Source organism: Nasonia vitripennis, chromosome 4 (assembly GCF_009193385.2).
Source record: "Nasonia vitripennis strain AsymCx chromosome 4, Nvit_psr_1.1, whole genome shotgun sequence".
Lineage (NCBI taxonomy): Eukaryota > Metazoa > Arthropoda > Insecta > Hymenoptera > Pteromalidae > Nasonia > Nasonia vitripennis.
This window is the reverse complement of record NC_045760.1, coordinates 25,854,221-25,876,473: the sequence shown is the minus strand read 5'-3', so window position 1 is coordinate 25,876,473 and position 22,253 is coordinate 25,854,221. Positions and strand designations below refer to the sequence as shown.

The 22,253-nt window shown below is 42.6% G+C and overlaps 6 protein-coding genes across 39 annotated transcripts in view; 4 read left to right on the top strand and 2 right to left on the bottom strand.

Moving 5' to 3' along the window:
• LOC100117702 (collagen alpha chain CG42342) overlaps positions 1 to 1,220 on the top strand; it is a 74,276-nt gene extending 73,056 nt beyond the window's left edge. For all 26 annotated transcript variants that reach the window (XM_031930643.2, XM_031930642.2, XM_031930641.2 and 23 more), the window contains one exon: positions 152 to 1,220. Coding sequence is in view for 2 of the 26 variants with exons in the window: in XM_031930658.1 (XP_031786518.1) it covers positions 152 to 208 (57 nt within the window). In the remaining 24 variants the exon portion in view is untranslated. The remainder of the gene's footprint in view (positions 1 to 151) is intronic.
• Positions 931 to 2,786, bottom strand: LOC100116764 (putative peptidyl-tRNA hydrolase PTRHD1). Of its 5 annotated transcripts, none has more exons than XM_016989159.3 (5): positions 2,561 to 2,786; positions 2,413 to 2,505; positions 1,936 to 2,167; positions 1,674 to 1,860; positions 931 to 1,552 (listed from the first exon to the last, which is right to left on the bottom strand). In XM_016989159.3, exons 4-5 carry the CDS (start codon positions 1,857 to 1,859, stop codon positions 1,382 to 1,384), a joined length of 357 nt encoding a protein of 118 aa, XP_016844648.1. In that variant the 5' UTR covers position 1,860; positions 1,936 to 2,167; positions 2,413 to 2,505; positions 2,561 to 2,786; the 3' UTR covers positions 931 to 1,381. The 5 variants fall into 5 exon arrangements, 4 of the variants coding, with proteins under 4 accessions (XP_016844648.1, XP_032455468.1, XP_001601116.1 ...); XM_032599577.1 differs by having other exon boundaries at positions 2,392 to 2,505; positions 2,561 to 2,777; XR_004344907.1 differs by having other exon boundaries at positions 1,115 to 1,552; positions 1,674 to 1,871; positions 2,392 to 2,505; positions 2,561 to 2,731.
• Positions 2,446 to 4,693, top strand: LOC100116729 (peroxiredoxin 1). Of its 3 annotated transcripts, none has more exons than XM_001600966.6 (4): positions 2,446 to 2,777; positions 3,600 to 3,747; positions 3,984 to 4,292; positions 4,375 to 4,693. In XM_001600966.6, the coding sequence occupies exons 2-4, from the start codon at positions 3,614 to 3,616 to the stop codon at positions 4,517 to 4,519; spliced, it is 588 nt and encodes a 195-aa protein (XP_001601016.1). In that variant the 5' UTR covers positions 2,446 to 2,777; positions 3,600 to 3,613; the 3' UTR covers positions 4,520 to 4,693. The 3 variants fall into 3 exon arrangements, with proteins under 3 accessions (XP_001601016.1, XP_032455467.1, XP_008213988.1); XM_032599576.1 differs by lacking the exon at positions 2,446 to 2,777 and adding an exon at positions 2,813 to 2,981; XM_008215766.4 differs by lacking the exon at positions 2,446 to 2,777 and adding an exon at positions 3,221 to 3,510.
• Positions 4,694 to 4,827: 134 nt separating this feature from the next.
• On the top strand, positions 4,828 to 12,415 carry LOC100677910. The gene is made up of 13 exons (XM_008215767.3): positions 4,828 to 6,186; positions 6,383 to 6,820; positions 6,937 to 7,387; positions 8,409 to 8,810; positions 8,883 to 9,159; positions 9,224 to 9,447; positions 9,519 to 9,653; positions 9,748 to 10,028; positions 10,122 to 10,273; positions 10,365 to 10,435; positions 10,497 to 10,576; positions 10,653 to 10,728; positions 10,805 to 12,415. The coding sequence occupies exons 1-13, from the start codon at positions 5,770 to 5,772 to the stop codon at positions 12,226 to 12,228; spliced, it is 4,428 nt and encodes a 1,475-aa protein (XP_008213989.2). The 5' UTR covers positions 4,828 to 5,769; the 3' UTR covers positions 12,229 to 12,415.
• On the bottom strand, positions 6,840 to 8,370 carry LOC103317516. Of its 2 annotated transcripts, none has more exons than XM_008215769.3 (3): positions 8,159 to 8,370; positions 7,814 to 8,089; positions 6,840 to 7,750 (listed from the first exon to the last, which is right to left on the bottom strand). In XM_008215769.3, the coding sequence occupies exons 1-3, from the start codon at positions 8,300 to 8,302 to the stop codon at positions 7,370 to 7,372; spliced, it is 801 nt and encodes a 266-aa protein (XP_008213991.1). In that variant the 5' UTR covers positions 8,303 to 8,370; the 3' UTR covers positions 6,840 to 7,369. The 2 variants fall into 2 exon arrangements, with proteins under 2 accessions (XP_008213991.1, XP_008213990.1); XM_008215768.3 differs by having other exon boundaries at positions 7,814 to 8,092; positions 8,159 to 8,367.
• Positions 12,416 to 15,178: 2,763 nt separating the features above from the next.
• LOC116417425 (poly [ADP-ribose] polymerase tankyrase-2-like) lies at positions 15,179 to 17,586 on the top strand. Of its 2 annotated transcripts, none has more exons than XM_031930501.1 (3): positions 15,179 to 15,330; positions 15,784 to 16,689; positions 16,798 to 17,586. In XM_031930501.1, exons 2-3 carry the CDS (start codon positions 15,835 to 15,837, stop codon positions 17,554 to 17,556), a joined length of 1,614 nt encoding a protein of 537 aa, XP_031786361.1. In that variant the 5' UTR covers positions 15,179 to 15,330; positions 15,784 to 15,834; the 3' UTR covers positions 17,557 to 17,586. The 2 variants fall into 2 exon arrangements, with proteins under 2 accessions (XP_031786361.1, XP_031786360.1); XM_031930500.1 differs by having other exon boundaries at positions 15,179 to 15,395.
• Positions 17,587 to 22,253: the final 4,667 nt, after the last annotated feature.

The following is a 22,253-nucleotide window of genomic DNA, read 5'->3' as shown; positions in this document are numbered from 1 at the left end:
CCTCACCTTAATCAATGTAGAAATGAATTAACACGAGGGTTGCATGCCTAAAACTTTTGCAATAAAGAAACTTTATGGAGAACAACACTAAGGTTGCTAGAACGAGGTTCAGCATAAGGTCTTACTCCAAATTGAAATTATCTCGTTTCAGCCAAAGAGTAACATCTTACGTAAATGGTTGGAAGAAGAGGAAGAAGAAGAACAATGAAATTCACAATGAAAGCTGTTCTGGTTCTGAGATGTATTCCAGAGGTCTACCAACGGCATTCTTATTGTCGAAAAAAAAAAACATGATGAGCATCCACATATTAACCAAAATTTCAAGCCTATTTAAAACTAAATTAACAAAGCTTGCCAGTATGTGTTGTAAATAAATGTACTTACAGTGTTCAATGCCAATAGTGTGTGTGTGTACATAAAGAAATATTGATGATACTATCAACAGGAATGCAACAATAAGAATAGATCCAATGCTTGTTCGTTGAATCGATAAATATATAAGGCCAAACGTTTGAGAGGTGGAGCCGACACGCAACAATGCCGACGTGGTTTCCAAGTGTAGCGTGTTCTAGCGCTAATTTCTTTGGTACCTCAAGGGGATAGTCAAAAGTGTTTATAGTTTATATTGCAAAAGTAAAATCAAAGTCTTAATGTCGCACACTTTTATAGTGAACTGCAAGACTTGTACTACAATAGGTGAATTTAACTTATTTGTATACAACTATACGTATATGCGAAAAATATGTGACAATAGTATTTGTAAAGTGAACTCTTCATTCTCTGATCCTTGAATAGACTAAATAACTTCATATGCTAGCTCAAGGATATAAAACAATAAAAGTATTAGATGTTATTTACACGGATAATTATTTATAATAGTGTAATGTGTAAAAAAAAATACCGTACTAGGTTCTTTATACAATTATTATATATACAAAGTTATTTTACTGTATTTTATGTAATAATAATGACTATGCGATACATATATGATACTTTAAAGACTCATAAAAGAATACTCAAAAATAAAAAATATTCATTGCCAATTTAGAGTAGATTTGAAATCGATATTAAAATTGTAAGATAATATGACAAATTTTCTATAACACATATCATACAATTTAATTATAACCAATTGGATAATTTTTATAAAAACTCTAGCCAACAAATGTGTACACATGTCAATAATAACCATTAAAATAAGTCTTTGTTTATACCACAAATAGTGCTAAGCTATTTTTATTTTTCACATTTTCCATAAAAGCGTTAAAAATAAAATGTTATTACAACACTGTACAATCATAAGACTGAATACGCTGTATGCAATCTTTCCCTTATAATACACTTCCTTTTGATAATTCCTTACCAATGCAAAGAGTAATCATCACTTGAATAGCTTGAATTTTTTAACATACTTTTGTACATTCTCCTTTGGATATGGTTTGATTACTAAACAAGTTGAAATATTTTCTGGCTGTTCTATCCATAACTTGTGACTAATATTATTTTGCTCTAATGTTTGGTGTAGAGTATTTAAGCTTTCTTCGTTTGGTGCCTAAAAATAATATTTTGATACATTACTTTTTTTACTAATATATTTCAAGATATATTCCTCTTTGAAGATGCAACATATCTCTATAACGCCATGAAAAAAGGCTGGTAAAAATTGTATTTACTTCGAGTACCACTTTGTGCATATTATCTAAATCTGACAGGTAAGTTTGTGTGTCAGGATCATCGTGAAATAGATGAGTAACTGCACTGCAAGCATGACAAGCTTGCGCTATGACAGCTCCCAAAGGCCACTCCAAAGTCTTTATGAGATCTCCTCGAACAACAACATACTGAACAATACCTGCCATTCTAAAATAACACTATAATATTATAAATTTAATAGATATTTTTTAATTTTAAGTCATTTATGCACAAGTCACTTACATTGCAAATGAAAATAAATGCTTATCGAGTTCAAAAGTTGTCTTTACGTTTCAAACTGGATGTATTATTACGAGACAGCATATATGTAAATAAACAACTCTATATTGTAGTGCGACAGGTTATGTCGAGCCGGCTTGCTCCATATGGGCGCTGTTACCTCTCGCGTGCTATGTTACTGTAGAATTTCTACGTTACCGATTGCAGGTCTCGCTATAATTGCTATAAGCAATACCTATAACAATTATAAACAATAATCACATGAAACATAACAATGGATTCGTTCTAGATTCTTTCACCTTCACTCAATAATCAAAATACAAGCCTTTGTCGTTAAATTGTTATAAGTAGTAGATAATAATAAAACAGAAATCAATTTGTAGAGCAACATATTTCAAAAATAGATTACTCATGTGGTAGATAGCAAAATAGAAAAACATAATGTACAATAAGATATACTTAGTAGATAATAGATCGTACGACAGTTTGAAAGTTTGAATTGCCCCCTCTCGCAATCTCCTCAAATATTCCCTCGTCATTCGCATCATCAGCTGCCTCTGGTGGCCGCAAAAGCTGCAAAAACCGCGATAAAGTAGGTATAGTCACGTACGCGATATATAGCACATACCGTTCACCAACACGTCGACACGCGAGTACGAACTATAGCGATAATCGCTATACGTACACGGCTCTGAGAAGGAGAACGTACTGAGGTACAGTGGTATTGAGGAGAGTATAGAGCCGGTTGCCGGTAGGCAGTTACTCTGCCTACTCATTCCAAGCACTGTCGGCTCCGAGAGAAGACAAGCTTTGTCCATTCCAACTTTTGCAGTCTCCACGTTTCCGTAAGTAGAGCAAAATTTTTCTTCGCTGATATACTCTAGCGACTCCTTGCTTCTTTCTGTCTTGCTGCGGTGCTGTTATTCGACGGTTGTGGATTGTTTATTGAGTAATTTTAACGTCGACTATTCGCGACTAGTGGTAGAGACACAGCCGCTTCTTTGTGCGGTTTCCTACATGGACGACATCGAGGAATATTGTAATCTCAAGTCAGAGCGGTTATTCGACAGTTGTTTGTTTGTTGACAATTATCATTCGAACATTAGCTCACATACGCGATTACAAGTAGCACAACGGCTTCTCTGTGCGGTTTCACATGTTGTCGACATCTCGAGAAATCATAGAATTTTTCCTGCCCTATACGCGTATCTAAATTGCTATGGCAAATTGCGCGTTATGTAACCTCCTTTTACTCCTCCGGCAGCAGGAGTCTCTAAGGATTCTAGACGGTTCTCCGAGAGCCAAGCTGTCGTGATCGCGGCGAAGGTCATGTAATGGTGTGATCCGCGTCCAATCCAACTATACCTATACATATATAAAGTACTTCAGAGTGTGCGCGTGCGTCATTTTTTGTCTCACACTTGCGCGATTCGATCGAACGTCGCTTATTGCTAGCGGAACTGTTGCGTTATTGTTTTGAATTTTTCATCACTTTGTATAACAGCGCTCATTAACATTAACACGTTTTCCGATTTCCTCCTCTAAACAGCGCTGACTTCTTTTTTTCCTTTCATATTGGCAAGCGCGACTTTAATCTGAATACTCGTTTTATATGTTATTTTACTTGATGCTCTGTATGTATAATAACGCATAATTATCTGTTGCAGATATTCAAATCAACATGCCAGTCCCAGCTATTCAGAAGCCAGCTCCGGAGTTCAAGGGAACCGCTGTTGTCAACGGTCAGTTTAAGGACATCAAGCTCTCCGACTACAAGGGCAAATATGTCGTTCTCTTCTTCTACCCTCTTGACTTGTAAGTAAAAGCTTGTGACATTTGATAGTTTACTTTCTCTTGCAAATTCTCTTCAAGATGTGTCAGAACATTCTGCCTTATCTCTGTTGAATAAATCTTTGCTGTAGATAAGGCAGGCAGCACGTAGACTGTTCTGTCTGGAGATTCATAATTCTGATAAGGATGTTTGAATTGTCACGTATTGCTGATATAGGATATCCGCATATTTATTGACTTAATATAATTTATGATTTCAGCACCTTTGTCTGCCCAACTGAGATTATCGCATTCTCAGACCGTGCTAAGGAATTCGAAGCCATCGGAGTGCAGTTGATCGCTGCATCCACTGATTCCCACTTCAGTCATCTTGCATGGATCAACACACCACGTAAGCAGGGAGGCTTGGGTGAAATGCAAATTCCCCTTCTTGCTGACAAGAGCGCTAAGATCGCACGCGACTATGGCGTTCTTGACGAAGACTCTGGTGTGCCTTTCCGTGGTCTCTTCATCATCGACAGAAAGCAGAACCTGCGACAGGTCACAATCAACGACCTGCCTGTAGGAAGGTATGTCTTGATTTTTTGTAACTCTGTTATCATGTTTGGTTTTTGTAAAGAAATTTTCTCATTGACTGTTTGTGTTTTTCAGGTCCGTCGACGAAACTTTGAGATTAGTACAAGCATTCCAGTTCACCGATGAGCACGGCGAGGTTTGTCCAGCTGGCTGGAAGCCTGGCAAGAAGACGATGAAGCCCGACCCTGTTGGAGCTAAAGACTACTTCAAGGACTCGTAAACCCGGGGTCGTAAAAGTTATTTATGCAGAAGGCTGAACTGCATTAAAATTATTGATTACTGCACTTGTGTCGTACTATAAAAAGAAAAGTATTTCTGAACAATTCCTGTAGATTAGGATCCGTTTTTTCCTTTTTGCCTTTAATCACTTTTAATAAACGAATCTCTTTTTTTATACGATTTGTTCTCAGTCGCTGGCACGAATATTCCCCTGATCCTATAGCTCTATAATATTACCATTTCAATGTTTAACGATATAACGAATAACTTAACACTCGTTTAATTACGCAAACAAGCAATTAAAATTCTATTTCGCGCTTAAGAATTCCAACGAAGCTCTCGGAAAACCTATAAGAGAAACATAGATGCAATAACGATTTCGATACAAAACTCTCGACACGAGTGGAGAACATTATTTTTAGCCGATTGTTTATTTCCGTTTTCCAGTATATAGATGCCCGTTCCATTGTGGTCGCGAGATGTATTATAAGCAGCCGACTAAAATAAACATCAGCGGCAGATGAATAAAAGACCGTAGGATATCGACCTACATTTTTTCCCCCTAAAAAGAGTCGTTAGCAGTGATTATACATAGTTTTAATCGGTGATATCTGCTACACAGGTGTAAAGCGCGCGCGTAAACACGGATGTAGCCGCTACTGGACGGCGATGATCGCAGAAGCTCTCGTTTGTAAATAAACAGAGTTAGGTATATAGGCAGCGGTATCCAAAAGCACGAGAAGAAGAATTTGACCGCCGGAGCAAGCTCCGTTTCCGCGTCGCGGGCTATTTTCGTCGTAGCGCGCGGCGGCAACAGTTCTCTCTCTCTCTCTCTCTCTCTCACTCGGAAGCAGCTTTTCAAGCTCCCGCACTTGTGCACACGCGGCCATCGTCGTTAGTGGCTACCAGGCGCTCGTCGCGAAATTCGAATCCTCGTACCGCTCGTTACAAAGCTCTTACGAGCGAAGCATAAGTATTAAGTAGCCGTAAAAAAAAAAAAAAATAAAAAATTTCGCGAGGTGTACAACAAAATCGTGTTCCGGTCTCGCGGCAAAATCCGAAAAGTCCCGTCGCCGTTCGGAAATATGTCGGCTGCTCTTCCTCTCGCGGCAGTCGGCCCCGCCGAAAATAGCAGCGCGAGTGCAGCAGCAGCAGCAGCGGGCGGAAATCGGCACGAGACGTAGTTCGGACACGGGAGTTGTTGAGCGCGTGTAAGAATACAACGATGGCCGCGTGATTTGGGCGCCGTTGATGGCCGAGAAGAGGAGCCCCAGTGCGGGCAAAGTGCACCATCGGTTGCAGGACGGGGCAACGGCGGCGGCAGTGCGCAAGAGGCGGCGTCGTTACGAGCCTGTCAGTAGGCTGCCGAGCCCACCTCCGGAGCCCGTAGCTTCAACCTGCATCAGCAGCTTTCAACAGCTGGACCGGCTGCATTCGCTCGTCGAGCAGATACTCGAGCTGCGCTCGAAGAATGCCAGGCTTTTCAGTAGAGTTCGGGAGCTCGAGCGGATCAAAGCTCAGCGGCGGCTCGAGAGGACTGGACTGGCCCTGCCCGCTGACGAGGGGGAGCTTGCGTTCGCTGAATCGCTGCTTGGCTCGCTGCTCGAGTCCACTCCCTGCGGCGCTGCTGCTCCCAGTAATAATAGTAGTAATGTTAGTAATAATAAGGCAAGTGAAATTTTATGTTATCAGAATTTATGCGGAAACTGTGCGTAAATGGCGCTTTTAGCTACTGGGGCGTAAAGTTGGATTTTACGCACGTGTGACGAAAAAGAAGTACTTTGCGTCCAAGATAAAAGCTCTGCTTTACACACCAAGTACGATACGTAAAGTTGTAAAATTATATCATCGACGCGCTTTGCAGAGGGGCTGCCGTCAGCGCAGCAGGTCGATCGGCACGGAGGCGCGGCCTCTTCTGCGAGCAGCAGCGTCGAGCAACAAGCGCTCCAGCTGTCACTTGCAGTACGAGTCGCGTCAAGCGGCCAAGCGGCACTCGATAGCCCAGGCGCCCTGCTCGCCCAAGGTCAGCAAGTGGACCAAGGTCAAAGCAGCCTTCCGATGGGAGCGAGCCGCCGCGGCCTTCCTCGAGCAGGACAGGTTCCTCAGGCCTCCTCCCGCCGTCAGCACGGAGAGCTCCGGCAGCGGCGGCCCACCTTCGCCCGGCTGCACCGTCAACCTGTCCTACTCCACCGCCTCGGCCTCGTCCTCGCCGTCGTCCTCGACCGACGAGCTCTACCCGAAGCTCCCGAGATCGAGCTTGAGGCCCAGTAACACGGAAGCCGCCGTCGCTCCGCGAGCAAACGTAAATTATGACACTCTTATTTACACGTTATGTTTCTGCGTTGAACGTCGCGTGCGCTTTATTGAATCCGGTGAATCGACAGTACATGTAAAAGAGCCGGCCTACTGACTGCGCAGGAAACGAGAGCAACAGCTGCCAAAACTCCCTGGGCCATGGTCAAGGATATGATCCAGTCGCGCCGAGAGAGGATCAACCGGGGCAGCATCCGCAGCGAGGACGGCTACTCGCTGTCGAGCAGTCTCGACTCGTCGGCGGACACGCTGCTCCAGGACGCGGAGAGGATCGCCCAGCAGCAGCATCTGCGACTGACCCCTACCCTGAGGATCACGGTGCCGTCGAGCGAGGAGCTGCGCAGCCTCCTCTCGTCGCCAGAGTCCGCGGCTTCGACGAGCAACGACAACAACAACTCGCCGTCGACGGACGACGCGACGCATCAGCCGAGGCAGCTTCACAGGCAGGACTCCAAGTGGAACAAGGTCAAGCGGGCCTTCCTCTCGGGCCCGGCTACCGCCACCGTCTCCGTCCCGGCCAGTCCCAGCAGCAGGATGTCTACCGCTTTCTTCGACGGTCAGTAGCAGAGTCTAGCTCCTCGATGCAGCTGTCCAAGTCTCGATCGAAGGAGGCGAGCTCGCTGACAAGGGGACTCGTGACCCTCTCCCGTTCCTTCGCGTTCTCGAGTCTGAACCGGTCACAGAGCTGCTCGACGTTGTCCACCTCGCTTTTCACGTGCTCCTCGCCAGTCTCCAGCAGGCGAGCCGCTGCGGCGCTGGCATCGCCGAGGCAGCTCAGAAGCGCTTGGCTCGAGACGCAGCCCCTGCAGGTGCGCACCATCTCCACGGCCGTGTCGGTGCGCTCGCGAATCCGACACTCCAGCTCTCCGAGGCGACACTCGACGCAACGCACGCCAGCCGCGTTTCCGCAGAGCCACACCTATATACAAACGTGCGATATACACTTCATTTCTAGTTATGATGAACCTGAACTTGTACAAACCTGCAGGTTCGCGGCGACCTTCTCGGCCAGGGCGTAGCTCTCGAGTCGTTTTCTGGCGCCGCAGACGAGGCTCATGCTGCTTATCTCGCGGATCTTCCGCTCGATTTCCAAGTCCAGTTGACGCAATTCGGGTGAAGGTTCATTGTCCACTGCGTTCATCGAATCCAACAGAGATTTGCACGAGTTTTTTGTCAGGATCTGGAGGTCGATCGCCTTCTTGCGCACCTGGGTCAGCTCTCGCTCGTAGGCGTCCGCCGCGTTCCTCTCGCTCCAACACTGCTACTTATAACCAATACGTTTTTTCCATATACATATTGACTCGCGGGACAGAGGTTATATACTCACAGGAACGATTTTGCAATCCTCGCTCTTCTCTCCGCTCTGCGCAACGTTGCATTGCGAACCAAGTAACCGCAGGCCTGTTTGACGATTCCGTCCCGTGATAAACTTCGAATTTCCGGGCGACACCAAGAATTTTAACGGCTGCATCGCCGATGCCAGCCTCTGCCGAAATAACCTCAAAACATGTTGATCGTGAAAAAAAATGAAGACTACTGAAGTACAGCACGGCAATGTAATTTCGTTACACCTACAGATGGCGAAACTGGCCGAAGCTTCTACAGCGCGAGCGTCGAGGACTTGGAGAAGAGCGTCGATGCCGCATCGACGGGGAACAGTCCAAACTACCACCAGATCCTCAACGACAAGCTCAGCGAGTGGGAGAAGGGAAGCAGCAAAAATGGCTCAGCGCGAACCGCCACGAGCTCGCCCAAGGACAAGGACTCGGCCAACGCTCTACTCATGGGCGAGGAACAGCTCACCCCCGAGTTCAAGAAGAAGCTGCAGGAGTGGAAGCGCATGAAGAAGACGTCGCCCGGGACAACTTCACCCGAACAGCAGCAGCTCTTCCGGAGACGCCTCACCGACTGGCAGATCTGGCGCACCGCCACGAAAACCGATGGGAAGACTGCTCCGACGGCGGATTCGCAGGATTCAGGTTCGTTACTCTGTGTAATTTATAACCTAAATTTGCAAAGTTACTCATATGCTGCACTCTGCGGATTTGCAGGAAAACCGCACCTGTCCGAGGAGTTCTTGAGGAAGATGGACGAGTGGAAGAAGATCAAGTCGGCAACGACGGCGGCGCGTTCGGACGAGGACCAAAGCGAGAGGCGATCCTCCAGCTGCACCACGGAGTCCCTTTCCCCGAATATTCCACGAAGAGGCTGCGTCGTCGACGACAAAGAGTTCACGCCGCTGGATAACATCATTTCTATGGTCGAGCGAGAGCAGAAGCTCATCGAGAAGCAGCGGGAGAAACTGCTCGACAAGAAGTCAGGGTACAGGTATGTGTCTGTTGTATCTATTGTAGTACTTTACTGTTTAACTGATCGAAATTTGCGTTCTCAGGCTCAACGAAATCAATCGCATTTGCGACTTAACGGCCGACAAACGGGAAGTGCTCGTTCACACGTCGACGGGCTTCTACAGATTCCAAGGCATTTCGCAAGAATTCACGCGGAAATTGTACGAGTGGGAAAAGAGTCAAGGTATCGCTCCTGAATACTCCACCTTTCAGTTGCTCAATCCAACGTTCAAAATCACCCCGGCGGACAGGAGCGACGAGTCGAATCGTAAGTGTATATTATGCAAATTAGCTGAATCACTCCAAGCTCGGAATCATAATGTTTGGCGCTGCCTTTAGGCGAAAAGGGTCCGCAAACTCTGAAACGTTCCAAGTCCATGAGCAGCGTCGTGGAGACCAGCCTACGAGATAACACCCCGATTCGACAGCCATCGAGTCTATCCTTGAACGACGCAACGAATTTAGAAAACGATGGTTTGTATCCGATCAACTTACCGTATGATTGATTGCCGATTACGCATAGGTCTTGTATACATTGATTCTATACTCTGCTTTCAAACAAACCCAGCTAAACTGCGCATAGACTCGAAGCAAACGATCGGCGAGGAGGAAATGTCCGAAGAGTTATTGGCTGCTTTGGACGATTCCGAGCCGGAAGCCGTGATCGTTGACATCGAGGATGTTATAGAAGAGACCGCGAGCCCTATGGCCAAGTTCCAACCACAACAGACTCCGGTTTATTGCGTCACCGCCAGCGAAACGACCAGCATTGCCATACCGCTTGGCACAGTGACTGCCAGTCGCGAGCCATCGCCTGTTATTCTTATACAGGCCGGAGAAGCGCATCACGTGAGAACGTGTTATATATATATATATATATATATATTGTTATTCGACCGTGTATTTATGATCACGTGTGAAATCGATTTTTTTCACTTTTAGAGAATCAGAAAGCACAGGATTTCGCAGATCCGGGACGTCCAAACGGAAAGTATCGAGAACAGCTTGCAGGAACATGTCAGCGTTACTCCGGTACCATCGCAAATACGCATCACTCAGGTCGATGAAGCGACGAACGACGAAAACAGAAAACGGTAACGACGATCAACTACAATTATTTACCGCGGTAATTTAAGGAATCCCCATTTCTGTACCCACTGTATGCGTGCACGTTCTTTCTGTTAGATTGTTCGAGCCGAGTGATATCAATATTTGCGAAACGATCATCGAGGAGGAAGCGCCAGCCTCGCATATAGGTATAAGAGCTTAATTTAAGATTTAAATTATAAATTCCAAAATAGAATCTTCTCGTTCTAGAAGAGGAGTCTAGTCACAGTGTGGATATGGAACCATCGGCCGGCACGAGTTTTGGCGAAAGGACAGCGCCGAAAGTGCAGGTAAGCTGTGTCTGATGAATATACCTATATCACAAAGCTCGAGGGTGTTACTACAGCTTTTGAATCTATGTTTTAGGAAGAATCATCCGCGACGCCCGGCTGCGGAGCTGCGTCAAAAATCGAGTTCCCTCGTCCTAGCGACATAACCGAAGGTTCGATCCATTTTTTTTTTCGTGCGGTTCGAACTATTTTTTATAAGCTGCCCGCTTTTACCTGTTGATTCTGCAGATAGCGTCGACGGAAACGAAGTAGTGATAACTGTCGGCAGCGAGATCCGCCGGCAGAGAAAGGTATTGAAAACTCGAAGACTGACGGATACCCAAGTAGGCTACAAATGGCAAGAATCGACCGGGATGGTAGAAGAAAGCTCGTCCAAGAAAGTAGAAGCCAACTCGGATGCTCTAACCGTCTCGCCCTTCCCGGAAACGCCAAGCGTAGAGAGAATCATCATCAACGAGAGTACGCTCAACAAAATCGTCGTGCCCACGGCATCAAACGAGCGGATCTCGCAAATCGCTAACTCTGACGAGTCCAGCAAATCGCCGAGCAATAAGACTGGAAAATCGTCGGACTCGCGAAGCGTCTTCGTCAAAACGAAGCGCATAATCTTCTCGCCGTTCAGTCGTCGCAGCAAGGACGTCGAGCAACTAACAGCCTCCTCGGAAAGTTCAGCAGCCGCAGCACCAGCAGAGATCCAGCAAAGTCGCTCGAGCGTCGACTGCAGACCTCCACTTCCACAGTCGCCAATTCTCTGCCGCAAGGAGTACCGACGTTCGTCGCCGAAGGAAACGGCTCCAAGCATTCGCATGATGATCCAGCGCTACAATCAGAAGCTGCAAGAGGACGCGGGCAGCCCCGCGAGCAGCGGGAGTGGCTCACCCATCTGGCGCTCGCCCAGCAGCGAACGTCGCGTCCGGACGCAGATGGAGCGCTACCAGGAGGAGGTGCGTCGGGCAATCTCGCCGCTCTCGGCTGCCGGAGTTTACAGGACAACGCCGCTGGAGAAGAGCGCGAGCGCTGGGCTGGTTCACCCTCAGACAACAGGGAGGAAGAGCAGCTTGCAAAACAAGAACCCCGAGATATTCAGCAACATCAAGCAGTCCTTGGTGCAGGAGTTCAAGACGCTACCGATCATGAGCAAGAGCGAAACCGCAGCGTCGGAAGCTGCATCTCCGGACGCAACGCCACTGCGTCTGAGAGCGCAGCGCATCAAGAAGGCCAAGGACGAGTTCCTGTCGCGCGGCCCGAGTTGCTATTCGCACGACCCTTCGATGCAAGAGCGTGGCTCGAACCTAGACCTCTCCGACAAGTCTGCCAGCGCGGGCATGATCAACGTCGACCCGAGCACCTTCGAGAGGCTCCGCCAGAGCAAGACGGCGGCCACCGCAGCCGAGTTCACGGGCACGCTCAGCAAGATCGCCAGCAAATTCCGCAGAGCCAAGCTGAAGAAACTGAAGGACAAGGACAAAGATAAAGACAAAGAAACTTCGAAGATGGGCACGGTCTCGATGCTGTGCCGGCAGAGTCTACTCGTAGACATCCTGCAGCCAGCGGACGAGATGTCCAAGAGTTGCCCGACCTCCCCTTCGCCCAGCCAGAGGGACGCCGCCGACGAGCATTCGCGATTCAAGCAGCATCGCGATAGCAACTAAGTCATCATCAGCAATCTTCTCATAGTTTAAAAAGCAGCACACTCGATCGCGATCTTATAAACTTTTTTCAGTCGCGTGCTGTGTTACATTAGAGAATGATCAAGCAATATTATTATCACTCCACTTTTTTACGAGTCGCGCCTCTCTTTCCGCTTCTTTTGTATAAACATTCAATTTCCTTATATTTTTTAACCATCACGTATTTTTATGTATTTATTTATTATGGCAATAATATATAATATATATCAATCAGAAAAGCGATTACCTTACTCAATTACTAAGTACAAAATAATGCTTGCCGTATTCAGGCTGATCGTAAGACGCTAAGAAACACGCTCGCAATCAGTTTTCTTGTCCAATCTACTAATTATCACTGAAAAGTGCGCCAAACAAATATTTTGCGATTTAAATGACGCGCGTAAGCCGGTGCATTTACACGCTGACTTTGTAATTTATGCCGCGTTTAACGGTCATTTCTACAATTTGTTTCTTTAATTAGCAGTTAGCGGACTGGTCAGATTGCGCGCGACTGTTATAACGCCGAGCTATATAGTGTACAGCTCTTGAAGACGTTGTGCTGTGAATCACTCGAGCACATGTGTATAAAGTTCGTGAGCGTCAGGGAGTTACGTTAATTATAATTAAAAATTCTTTTGAACGAGCTCTATATGCGCGCTGAATAATGTTGCGTGGAGTTGTCTGACGGGTCGAGGGAAATGTGGAATATGAAGTGGATTCTTACTTTTTCACGCGTGATTTGACGTTGGTTATTATATCGTCGCTCCCTACGAAGAGTAGCACATATTAAATTTAAGTATTAGTGTAGAAATATAGTATGACAAAATATTAACAAAATAATATCGTTAACTATTTTCAACAATTTTTTTTACTATTACCATATTAACCTGCTGAAATTTTCCATCGACAAAATTTTCTAAATATAATGTTTCTTATAGTAAGTGTTGATTTGCATATAATTGACAAAATATTAATAAAATAATATGGCTTATATGAATCTATAATGACAACATATTTTTTTCAACTATTTGTTTGGATTTTTTTATTTAATTGTAATATTTTGTCAAATTTCGCACAAGAGTAAGATATATAAATCTTTAGCAACTTTCGTAATAATTTTTTAAATAAAATATTGCAAATAATCATTAAATAATGGGGTTACTTGCAAAATTCTCGCGCACTAGGTTTTGACTAAAGCCAGAAAATCAGTGTTGAATGTTATTATTAATCCAAGATGGACAAAGATTAATGCTCCGATGTCTAATAAAAGGTTTTCAGCATTTTGGACATAGAAAAAGACTGATTTTTGGAAAAAAAAACTATGAGCAAAAATAAACCTTTTAATAAACCATTAGAAACATTAATCAAGCAATTCTGCGAATGACTGAATTACAATAAGCTTCTCTCGACAAGAGAGTTAATTATCAGTCAAAAGTGCGAACTTATGATAGTTTTCATATATCGGAATACAGCTTGACAGTACGATGCCCACCTGGCCGAGCAGTATATTATACATATATATATAGTAGTCCAGTCAGATTAGACTTTTACCCAATAAACAACAAGTTTTCTAAAAGCGCACTTAAAGATGACTTTCTCTGGGTAAACAGACGTCTTAAAGAAATTCTGACAGTAATCATTTAAGATGGCTTATAGGTTGCTGAATGTTCAACCGAAAGGTATCTTTATACATTCGCAAAGATATCTTTCAGAAATTATAAATGTAATCTTGAAGCCATCGTAAAGATCACTTTAAGAGCTTTGCGTCTCCATAAAGATACCTTTCGACTGGACACTCCGCAACCTATATAAGCCATCTTAAACGATTCTTTTCAGAATTTCTTGAAAGCATCCGTTTACCTAGACAAAGTTATCTTTAAGTACGCTTTTAGAATACTTGTTTGTTTCTTGGGTTATTTATTTAATTTACATACACTTTATAATAAATTACAGTTCCAAATGCCGAATCCTAAACGCAACGCGCCGCTAAACGCATACGCCTACATTCATGCAGACGTATTATTTTATAATATATAATTATAGCTTGTACCATCTTATATATACACACTACCATAGATTCTTACCGCTTGCGAGTGAGAAAAACCGGACACCACCTGACGGCAGCTCCACAATAGTCACTTTTTTTACCCGGAGATATCTTTCTGCACACTTTTTGTACACTTTCAGAAGAGATTTTGTATAAAAATTTTAGCTATATTAGCAGACAGCTTTTTGACAGCTTTTTATGAGACTCTTACAGTCATCTTGCTTAGGCGCTCTTTAAGCCATCATTTTTTAGAACAACTTTGACGACTCTTAGACAGGAAACATGGCGGAAAAAGACGTCAATTAGACAACTTTTAGAAAACTATGAATGTATTTCAAATTTTGTCATACACAACTTATCTAAAAGATATCTAATATAATCACTTTAAAGCAATCTTTAAGCGCTCTCATATAAGATATTTCTGAAACTTTTTTCTACAAAAAAGTCTTAAAGGAAATGTCAAAAAGGTGTCTGAAAGTGATCTTTAATGAATACTATTTTAGTTCATCAATACTTATCTCTGAAAAAGTCGTCAAGTCGACTACTTTAAGAAATTCTAAAAGAACTCTTAAAAAAGATAATTCATAAGACATCTAATAAGTTTGTTGACCCTTTTCTATGACCTAAAAGCTATCAATTTGAAGACTTTTAGAAAATCTTAAAGAGCTCTCAAGAAAGATAAGTATTCAGATGTCTAAAAGTCCGCCAGTGTTTATTGGGCTATTACCGCTCGAACAAATTGCAGAGCATGCAGTTATTCTTATTACGTCGACACAGTACTGGCCGATGGTAATGCCCACACTGCGCCGGCGCTGGTAAATTCGCAAGTAAGTACACAAATTTGCCGTATTGTGGCTGATCGTAAACTATAACCATGGTAAAGAAAACTCCAGCGTGCTCCACCCCGAGGATAGTTCTCTTGCACGATCGTCTGTCAATTCCTGATTCAAAAGTGTCTGTGAAACTCTAAAAAATATTTCACGTGTATTTTCAAAGCTACAGTACTTATTCATGGTGATTTATACGATAATATTCGAGTATGTGTATTATAGATTTGTGGCTTACTAAAAAAGCATAAATCCACTTTTCGCGTTTGCTCGAGGTAAGAATCAGGTTTGAATGTTCCAGCTCGTATATAAGATCGAAACAAACGAGATGGTGGGGCGCGATATGGTATACAGGTCTATTAACGCATTAAGTGCATAAACATTTGCTGCTTCATGGAAACTCGCAAAAGTATGAAATTATGTCGTCATGCTGGGAACTCTATAGACTTATCTACACTGCGCGAGTCTCACTCGCGAAACATGACGCATTGCAAGGCGATCGGCACGTACGCCATTCATACAAATTAGTCAAGCCGCCACAATAAGTTGTTCCTCTCACTTTCATGTAGCCGCTAACGAAACATTTTTTTTTCTTTTGTACTTTGACCCCCCTAAACCCAAGAGAATTTTATTTTAAATACAAATTTCTCGCGTTTTCCTCAGAATACCAGCATCAAGTGTACAAGAACCAAGTATCTCTTCTAAACTACGGAGATGGCTGATTCATCACATCAAAGATGGCACTGCAGTCCTATAAACCCCGACCTCGCGCTGCAGCAGACACTCGGCAAGATCATCCGCAAGCGCTGCTTCTCTGAAGCCGAGATCAGAGAGTTTCTTCGAACCCCCGGGTATACCGATCAGGTTCGAAATTCCATAATCAAAATGATTCCAGAAGTGGCGTTCTCTCTCCGCGTGAATTGTTCGGCAAAAGAGGTCAAAAAACTCTCACTTCTGTGGATCGCAGTCTTGGGTTATTACTACAAGTCAGCCGAAATGCTCGTTAGCTTGGGTGCCGATGTCAACGAGCTTAGCGGATTGCAAGAACCATTCGGGTTGGTCCTCTTCTATGGCGCAGGTATCAAGAATCTCGATAAGAACTCGACCATTCTCCACGTGCTTCTTCGGATGGAATCCTCCCCAGATAACAAGAGACTAATCCGTCTAGTAGTGGACCATGGTGCCGACTTGGAAGCTACGGACGAGCAGGGACGAACCGTTCTGCACATCGCGGCGATGAAAAGCCGAGTTCGCATGACCGAAATGTTGCTTGAAAAAGGAGCCAAAGTCAATATCGAAGACGATTGCGGCGTGACACCATTGCTCGAGGCAGCCAACAAGGACAATGTCAACAGACAGCTACCGTTGCTGATTAGTCACGGGGCTGATGTTTTTGCCAAAGACAGTCTAGATCACAACGTGTTGCACTTTTTGGCAGAGAACACTTTCGAGCAGACCGTTGACTTGGCCAGAGTCTTGATCGAGAAGGGTGTCTCGCTTGACGATAGAGACAATGAGATTCAGTCCCAACCGATACACCTGGCTGTCATTCAGGAAAATAAAAAATTGGTACGATAGTAAGATTGTACTCATACTGAATCGAACTAGAATTTCCACGAAAAACTCTTGTATATGCCAAGGTCGATTAAATTCTCTGGTGCCTTTCGTTTATTACAGGTAGAACTCTTTTTGGACCACGGCGCCGACGTTAATTCGCTAAGGAAAGATGGGGAATTTCCGCTATACCTCGCAGTTAGATGGATTTCCCAATCACTACTCAAACCTTTGCTCGAACGTGGTGCAAGCATTGATCAAAGAACAACTTTAGGTCGCACAGCATTACACGCCGCCTGCAGATATAAGAAGTATGCAAACCAGCTTCAAGAGGAGGCCATCGAGCTTCTCGTGAATGCCGGTGCGGATGTTCTTGTCGAGGACTGCGATGGAAATACACCACTCGCTCTCATCGAAGCCGATTGCGAAATGAAAAATCCAAGCGTCAGGCTGATTATCAAGGCGTTGGCGCTGAAAAAAGTTTGCCTGTCGCCTGTCGAATTGAAGGACGAAAGAATTATCAAGAAGTACTTAGTATGGTTATATTATAAAGACTGCATCAAAGAGATCGATCGAATGAAATTGACATGGTTCGTGAAGACCTGCACTTTATTCGAACTCCTGACAAGGAGCCACTGTCAGATTGCCGATCTCATGAGGAATCCCACCTTCGAGACCGAGTTCAGAAAGTGCGATGTGAGCGTATTTCCCAAGTACGCCGAAGACATCTGGCGAGCCTTCAGACGCGCGCAACATCATTATCACGCTACGCTGGAACAGGAAGATGTCATCAGTGAGGCTTTTTATAATATGCTGCCTGATTTGGTTGTGAGGAAGATCGTTCGTTACATGTTTAACAACTGTTGCCAGAATGTGTTATGAATAAAAATTTTCAAAATATTAAAATATCAATTGAGATTTGGTTCCAGTTTGTAGCTGCATTTCCAATCTAAATCAAGGATTTTCGTTTTTCAACCAATCAAATCGCTTTATTAACGGCTTCACAACATTCGGTCATCTTTTTTTAAAGAGAGGATCGATGACTTAAAAAAATTGCAGGACTACAGGACAAGAAGAAACAGGAATGTACCGACAACTAGGTCCTGTAATTTTTTTAGAGTCATAAAAAGCCCTCGTTTTTCCAGAAGTTGGGAGCGAATGGTTGCGTAATTTAACATTGCTAGTTTTTTTTTTACATGGCATTTGGAACTAGAAAGTTCATCGCCTCATCTACGCAAGCCTTCCACGCTGCCCTATCTTGTGTCAACCCCACCCAAGATGCACCTCTCCGATCGACACCCACCCGTCCTATTTCTACTAGATCCGCTTTTACGTTGTCCTCCCATCTACGTCTAGGTCTACCTAGAGGTCGCGTTACCATCGGCCTGCCCTTCATGACACACGCTGCCGTACAGTCGTCTTCCATTCTCGCTACGTGCCCTGCCCATCCCAATCTGCGCGATTTTATTATTCTGTTAATATTTGGTGACGCGTACAGATTGTGTAACTCATCATTGTGTAGTCTCCTCCATTCCCCGGTTTCCTCATCTTTCTTTGGCCCGTATATTTTTCGCAAGACTTTATTTTCAAATACCCTAAAACGGTTGTCCGCCTGCTTAGTGAGAGCCCACGTTTCGCACCCGTACAGAACCACCGGCAGTATTATTGTCCTGTATATTCTTATTTTAACGTTTTTAGACAACAGCCTCGACTTAAGTAAATTACTCACGGCGTAGAAGCAAGCATTACCCGAATGGAGTCTCTTATTTATTTCGACATTAATCTCGTTTCTATCATTTATGGTCGTACCCAGATACCTGAATTCGCTAACCTTTTCAAAAGTAAAATTCCCAACTCTGAGATCTTTCTCCCCTCTGCAGATGCCTAGCTTATCCACAATCATGTACTTTGTTTTTGATTCACTCACTTCTAACCCTGTATACTCCACCGCTTTTATGAGAATTTCCGCGTTTCTTGCTACCGTTTCCTTACAATCCCCCAGTATATCCAAATCATCTGCGTTGTTCCATTAAGCGTTGCGCCCAGCTGGCTAACCTGCATTTTTCTAACGGCATACTCTAACGTTAAATTGAACAGCACCGTAGAGAGCCCATCCCCTTGTTTTAAACCATCGCGTATCATGAAGGGTTCTGATACATTACCGCCTACTCGGACCTTTCCCGTGCTTCCGTTCAGACATATTTGAATTAATCTCACGAGTTTTTTCGGTAGACCGAGAAGTACTAGAATTTGATACATTTTGCTTCGCTTAATAGAGTCGTACGCTTTTTTAAAATCTATAAATAGTTGGTGTATGGTTTCGCAAAATTCCCACGTTTTCTCTAACAACTGTCTTATGGTAAACATTTGATCGCTCGTCGATCTGTTGCGGCGAAATCCGCACTGATAATCTCCTACTATATCTTCCGCGAATGGAGTGAGTCTAGCTTGTATTACGTTTGACAGAACTTTGTAGCACGTTGCTAAAAGTGAAATACCCCTATAGTTATTGCAGTCTGTCTTATCCCCCTTTTTAAAAATCGGTATAATGATAGATTCCTTCCAATTTTCGGGTATTGTTTCATTTTTCCAGATGGCACATGCTGATTTTCGACGATTTTCCATGATGAAACGCAGTTTCATCATGGAAAATCGTCGAAAGTCAGCGTACTTCTGTCCGCCGGTGCGGATGTTTTTGTCAAGGGCCGCGATGGAAACACCACTCGCTCTTATCGAAGCCGATTGCGAAATGGAAAATCCAAGCGTCAGGCTGATGATCAAGACTTTGGCAATGAAAAAAGTTTGCTTGTCGTCGATCGAATTGAAGGTCGAAAGGATCATCAAGCGCTATTGGGAGGTTAAAGTTGCAATGCGATACTAGCGGCAGCTTCGGGAATTAAGAAACATGGCGTCAACAAAGTCTCTGTTTATATTGGTGGTATATGGGAGTGCAGTATTTTCAGTCAATTTTTGAATAACAATTATTGTAAATTGTATGTGAACTCATTAAATCAACTTCTAAAGTTGACTATTATCTAGGGCAAAATGTGTTTTTGTACTGCCCTACTGAAAAAATCACGTGATAATCACATGAAGTTGTCGACAAAATAATCCCGTGATTATCGCGTGATATACTAAATTTTTTGTTACTAAAAAATGTTCAAGATTAAGTATTTTCGTTTAAATTAGTGCATTTATTTACGTACTGATATTAAAATTATGGATTAAAAAAGGTATAGGTAAGATAAAAAAAATATAATTTGGTTTTATACAAAAATATATATTTATACAATTTTGTAATTGCATATTATTTAGTATGAAATTACATTTGGAAAAGGAGTTATATACATGACATCTTTTGTTGTAATAAAAACACAAGGTTTTGAAATCTAATTCCTAGATATGCAAATTGGTTCGAATAAATGTGAAACCTCTGTTATTACACTAGCAAATCTGTTGGACTGCGTTTTAACGATTTTCCACACAGTTGATTCTACTTTGTTATAATTATTAAATAAAAAATGCAGTATTTTAATAAAAGTTCTATCAGATAGCTGAGCATAATAGTTACAAGAACGTTTATTTATTTTTTCTGATGTAGCAAATAAGCAACCATTTATTCCAATTTTCGAAAACATTAATGTACTTTTTGGTACATTAAAAAGTACGCACATATTTATTGATATGATTTTTCCACTCCCAAAATACGTAAGAGAAGATGTTTTTACAATTTTTCGAGTTAATGAGGAACTCATCTGTTGGCATAACTTTTGTACGAGTATAGAACAATGTACCTTTTTTCCAATGTTTGTACTGTTCGTTCAGTGCTTGTATACCTTATGATTTGTAAAACTACACCTTTCGCCGAATGTATAGCTGTTAACAACTTGTGATTAGCTGCTTCGAAAGGACGTGGAGTGTGCCCATAATGGTCCCCAATTATGAACGCTTTTGACAATGTGAAACAGCTGATGAACATTATAAGTCATTGCAGTCAATGAATAAATATCTTCAACTTCTGAAACGAATTTATACAGCATTTCGTTTGCCCGATTTAATTCAGAATATTTTATTTCCGTTGCCAAACATATCCACAGCGATTCAACTAACAAAGCCCAATGTTGTATAATTTTTGTATTCGTTAATACTGTATTTAAAACGGGTAGGCTGTAAAATAGAAGCCAATTCTCCCACTTGCTACGCTGTGACAATGGTCTTGATAATCTTCCAATCCCATACGGTGCTTTAATTGAAATTAATAGTTCATTCATATATTCTATGTCATTGACTGTTAAATATTTGAGTACGCTTTCTGTAAATTAAGCTGCTACACCAGCTAAAAAGCAGTGCATATAATCAGGAGTAAATCCTTCTATTAGATCAAAATTTCTTAAGTTTAAAATTTATAACTCCAAAAATACGAGTTTGCGCACGTACTGCTTCTCTTAGATGCCCTATCATTGATTCTTTACTTCTTTCTTCAGGAAAAGGAATGATAAATGGATATCTCATGGATCCACCATAATATTGACCTGGATGCACACACCAGTCACAGCCATATTTTCCATTGAAAAGTGTAGTGGCATTCATAGGTGCGCGAGCAACAGTATCAACACGTGCAATCAATGGAGACAATTTAATTTGACGATGTTGATTTTTATTTTAGTTGGTATACCTATTGTCGATAAATTATTCATACTTTCAACAAATGCATCCAGAAAAACTGTCACTTCAGGTTTGTTTTTATCAAACCATAAGCCAGTAACGATTGTACGTTTAAATCTATCTTGAATTGGAATTTCATTAGGCATTAAATATATGGGCCAGATAGATACCGTAGAAGATTCAAAAACTGGTGCATCGTCCATATTAAATATTGCAGTTACGTAAGCACGTCGACCAGTATCATTCAACTTATTTAAAAATTACTTATAACATTCTCCATCATAAATATCTTTTATTACGTTAGTTTCGTGAACTCTTTCAGGGACCACATAATTGTAATAATTTTCGTGGATTTCTATATAATCGCGTATGGCGTTTGATGGATTAATTATTGCAAAGTAACAGGGACTTGAAGGATTCGAAACGTCTATTGAAGTATCGCACTTTTGACATTTAACAAAACTATTCAAATCTTCAAACGTACCTATATATTGTAAACAAGTAGGACACACTGCGTGAAGAGTGACAGTATTTTCGTTGTTACATATTTGATCAAATCGGTACTTCGATTCTGGTACAATATTTTTACCACAAATGTTATTAATCATTATTAATAGGTTTAATATTCCTATAATTGATAATGTATTAGACACTGCATATTTTAAAGCCATCAACAGTAATTCTGCTGGAGAACGTGTAACAGTCAATTCAACAGATTCGAAAAATGAAGGTTCATTAATAAATGTATTAATACTGTCAGGATCTCTATCATTTTCTTCTAAAACTCTCAATAGTTCTTCATCACTTGAATATTCCAATTCATTATCAGTCCTATTGCAATTATCAGAAACCTGTAAAAATTAGGTTATTTATATTTTATAATTTTTAAAAGTACGCTTCAAAAGATCATTCTT

Bases quoted from the DNA above. Each gene is read 5' to 3' on its own strand.
- LOC103317516 (XM_008215768.3), bottom strand. From the start codon at position 8,302: ATGCAGCCGTTAAAATTCTTGGTGTCGCCCGGAAATTCGAAGTTTATC. The intron at 8,093-8,158 runs GTGAGTATATAA...GGTTATAAGTAG, and splicing joins AGGATTGCAAAATCGTTCCT to CAGTGTTGGAGCGAGAGGAA. The intron at 7,751-7,813 runs GTTTGTACAAGT...GTTTGTATATAG, and splicing joins AGGTCGCCGCGAACCTGCAG to GTGTGGCTCTGCGGAAACGC.
- LOC100677910 (XM_008215767.3), top strand. From the start codon at position 5,770: ATGGCCGAGAAGAGGAGCCCCAGTGCGGGCAAAGTGCACCATCGGTTG. The intron at 6,821-6,936 runs GTAAATTATGAC...CTGACTGCGCAG, and splicing joins CCGTCGCTCCGCGAGCAAAC to GAAACGAGAGCAACAGCTGC. The intron at 10,436-10,496 runs GTATAAGAGCTT...TTCTCGTTCTAG, and splicing joins AGCGCCAGCCTCGCATATAG to AAGAGGAGTCTAGTCACAGT.
- LOC100116764 (XM_016989159.3), bottom strand. From the start codon at position 1,859: ATGGCAGGTATTGTTCAGTATGTTGTTGTTCGAGGAGATCTCATAAAG. The intron at 1,553-1,673 runs GTAAATACAATT...TATTATTTTTAG, and splicing joins TGCACAAAGTGGTACTCGAA to GCACCAAACGAAGAAAGCTT.
- LOC116417425 (XM_031930501.1), top strand. From the start codon at position 15,835: ATGGCTGATTCATCACATCAAAGATGGCACTGCAGTCCTATAAACCCC. The intron at 16,690-16,797 runs GTACGATAGTAA...CGTTTATTACAG, and splicing joins TTCAGGAAAATAAAAAATTG to GTAGAACTCTTTTTGGACCA.
- LOC100116729 (XM_001600966.6), top strand. From the start codon at position 3,614: ATGCCAGTCCCAGCTATTCAGAAGCCAGCTCCGGAGTTCAAGGGAACC. The intron at 3,748-3,983 runs GTAAGTAAAAGC...TTATGATTTCAG, and splicing joins TTCTTCTACCCTCTTGACTT to CACCTTTGTCTGCCCAACTG. The intron at 4,293-4,374 runs GTATGTCTTGAT...TGTGTTTTTCAG, and splicing joins AACGACCTGCCTGTAGGAAG to GTCCGTCGACGAAACTTTGA.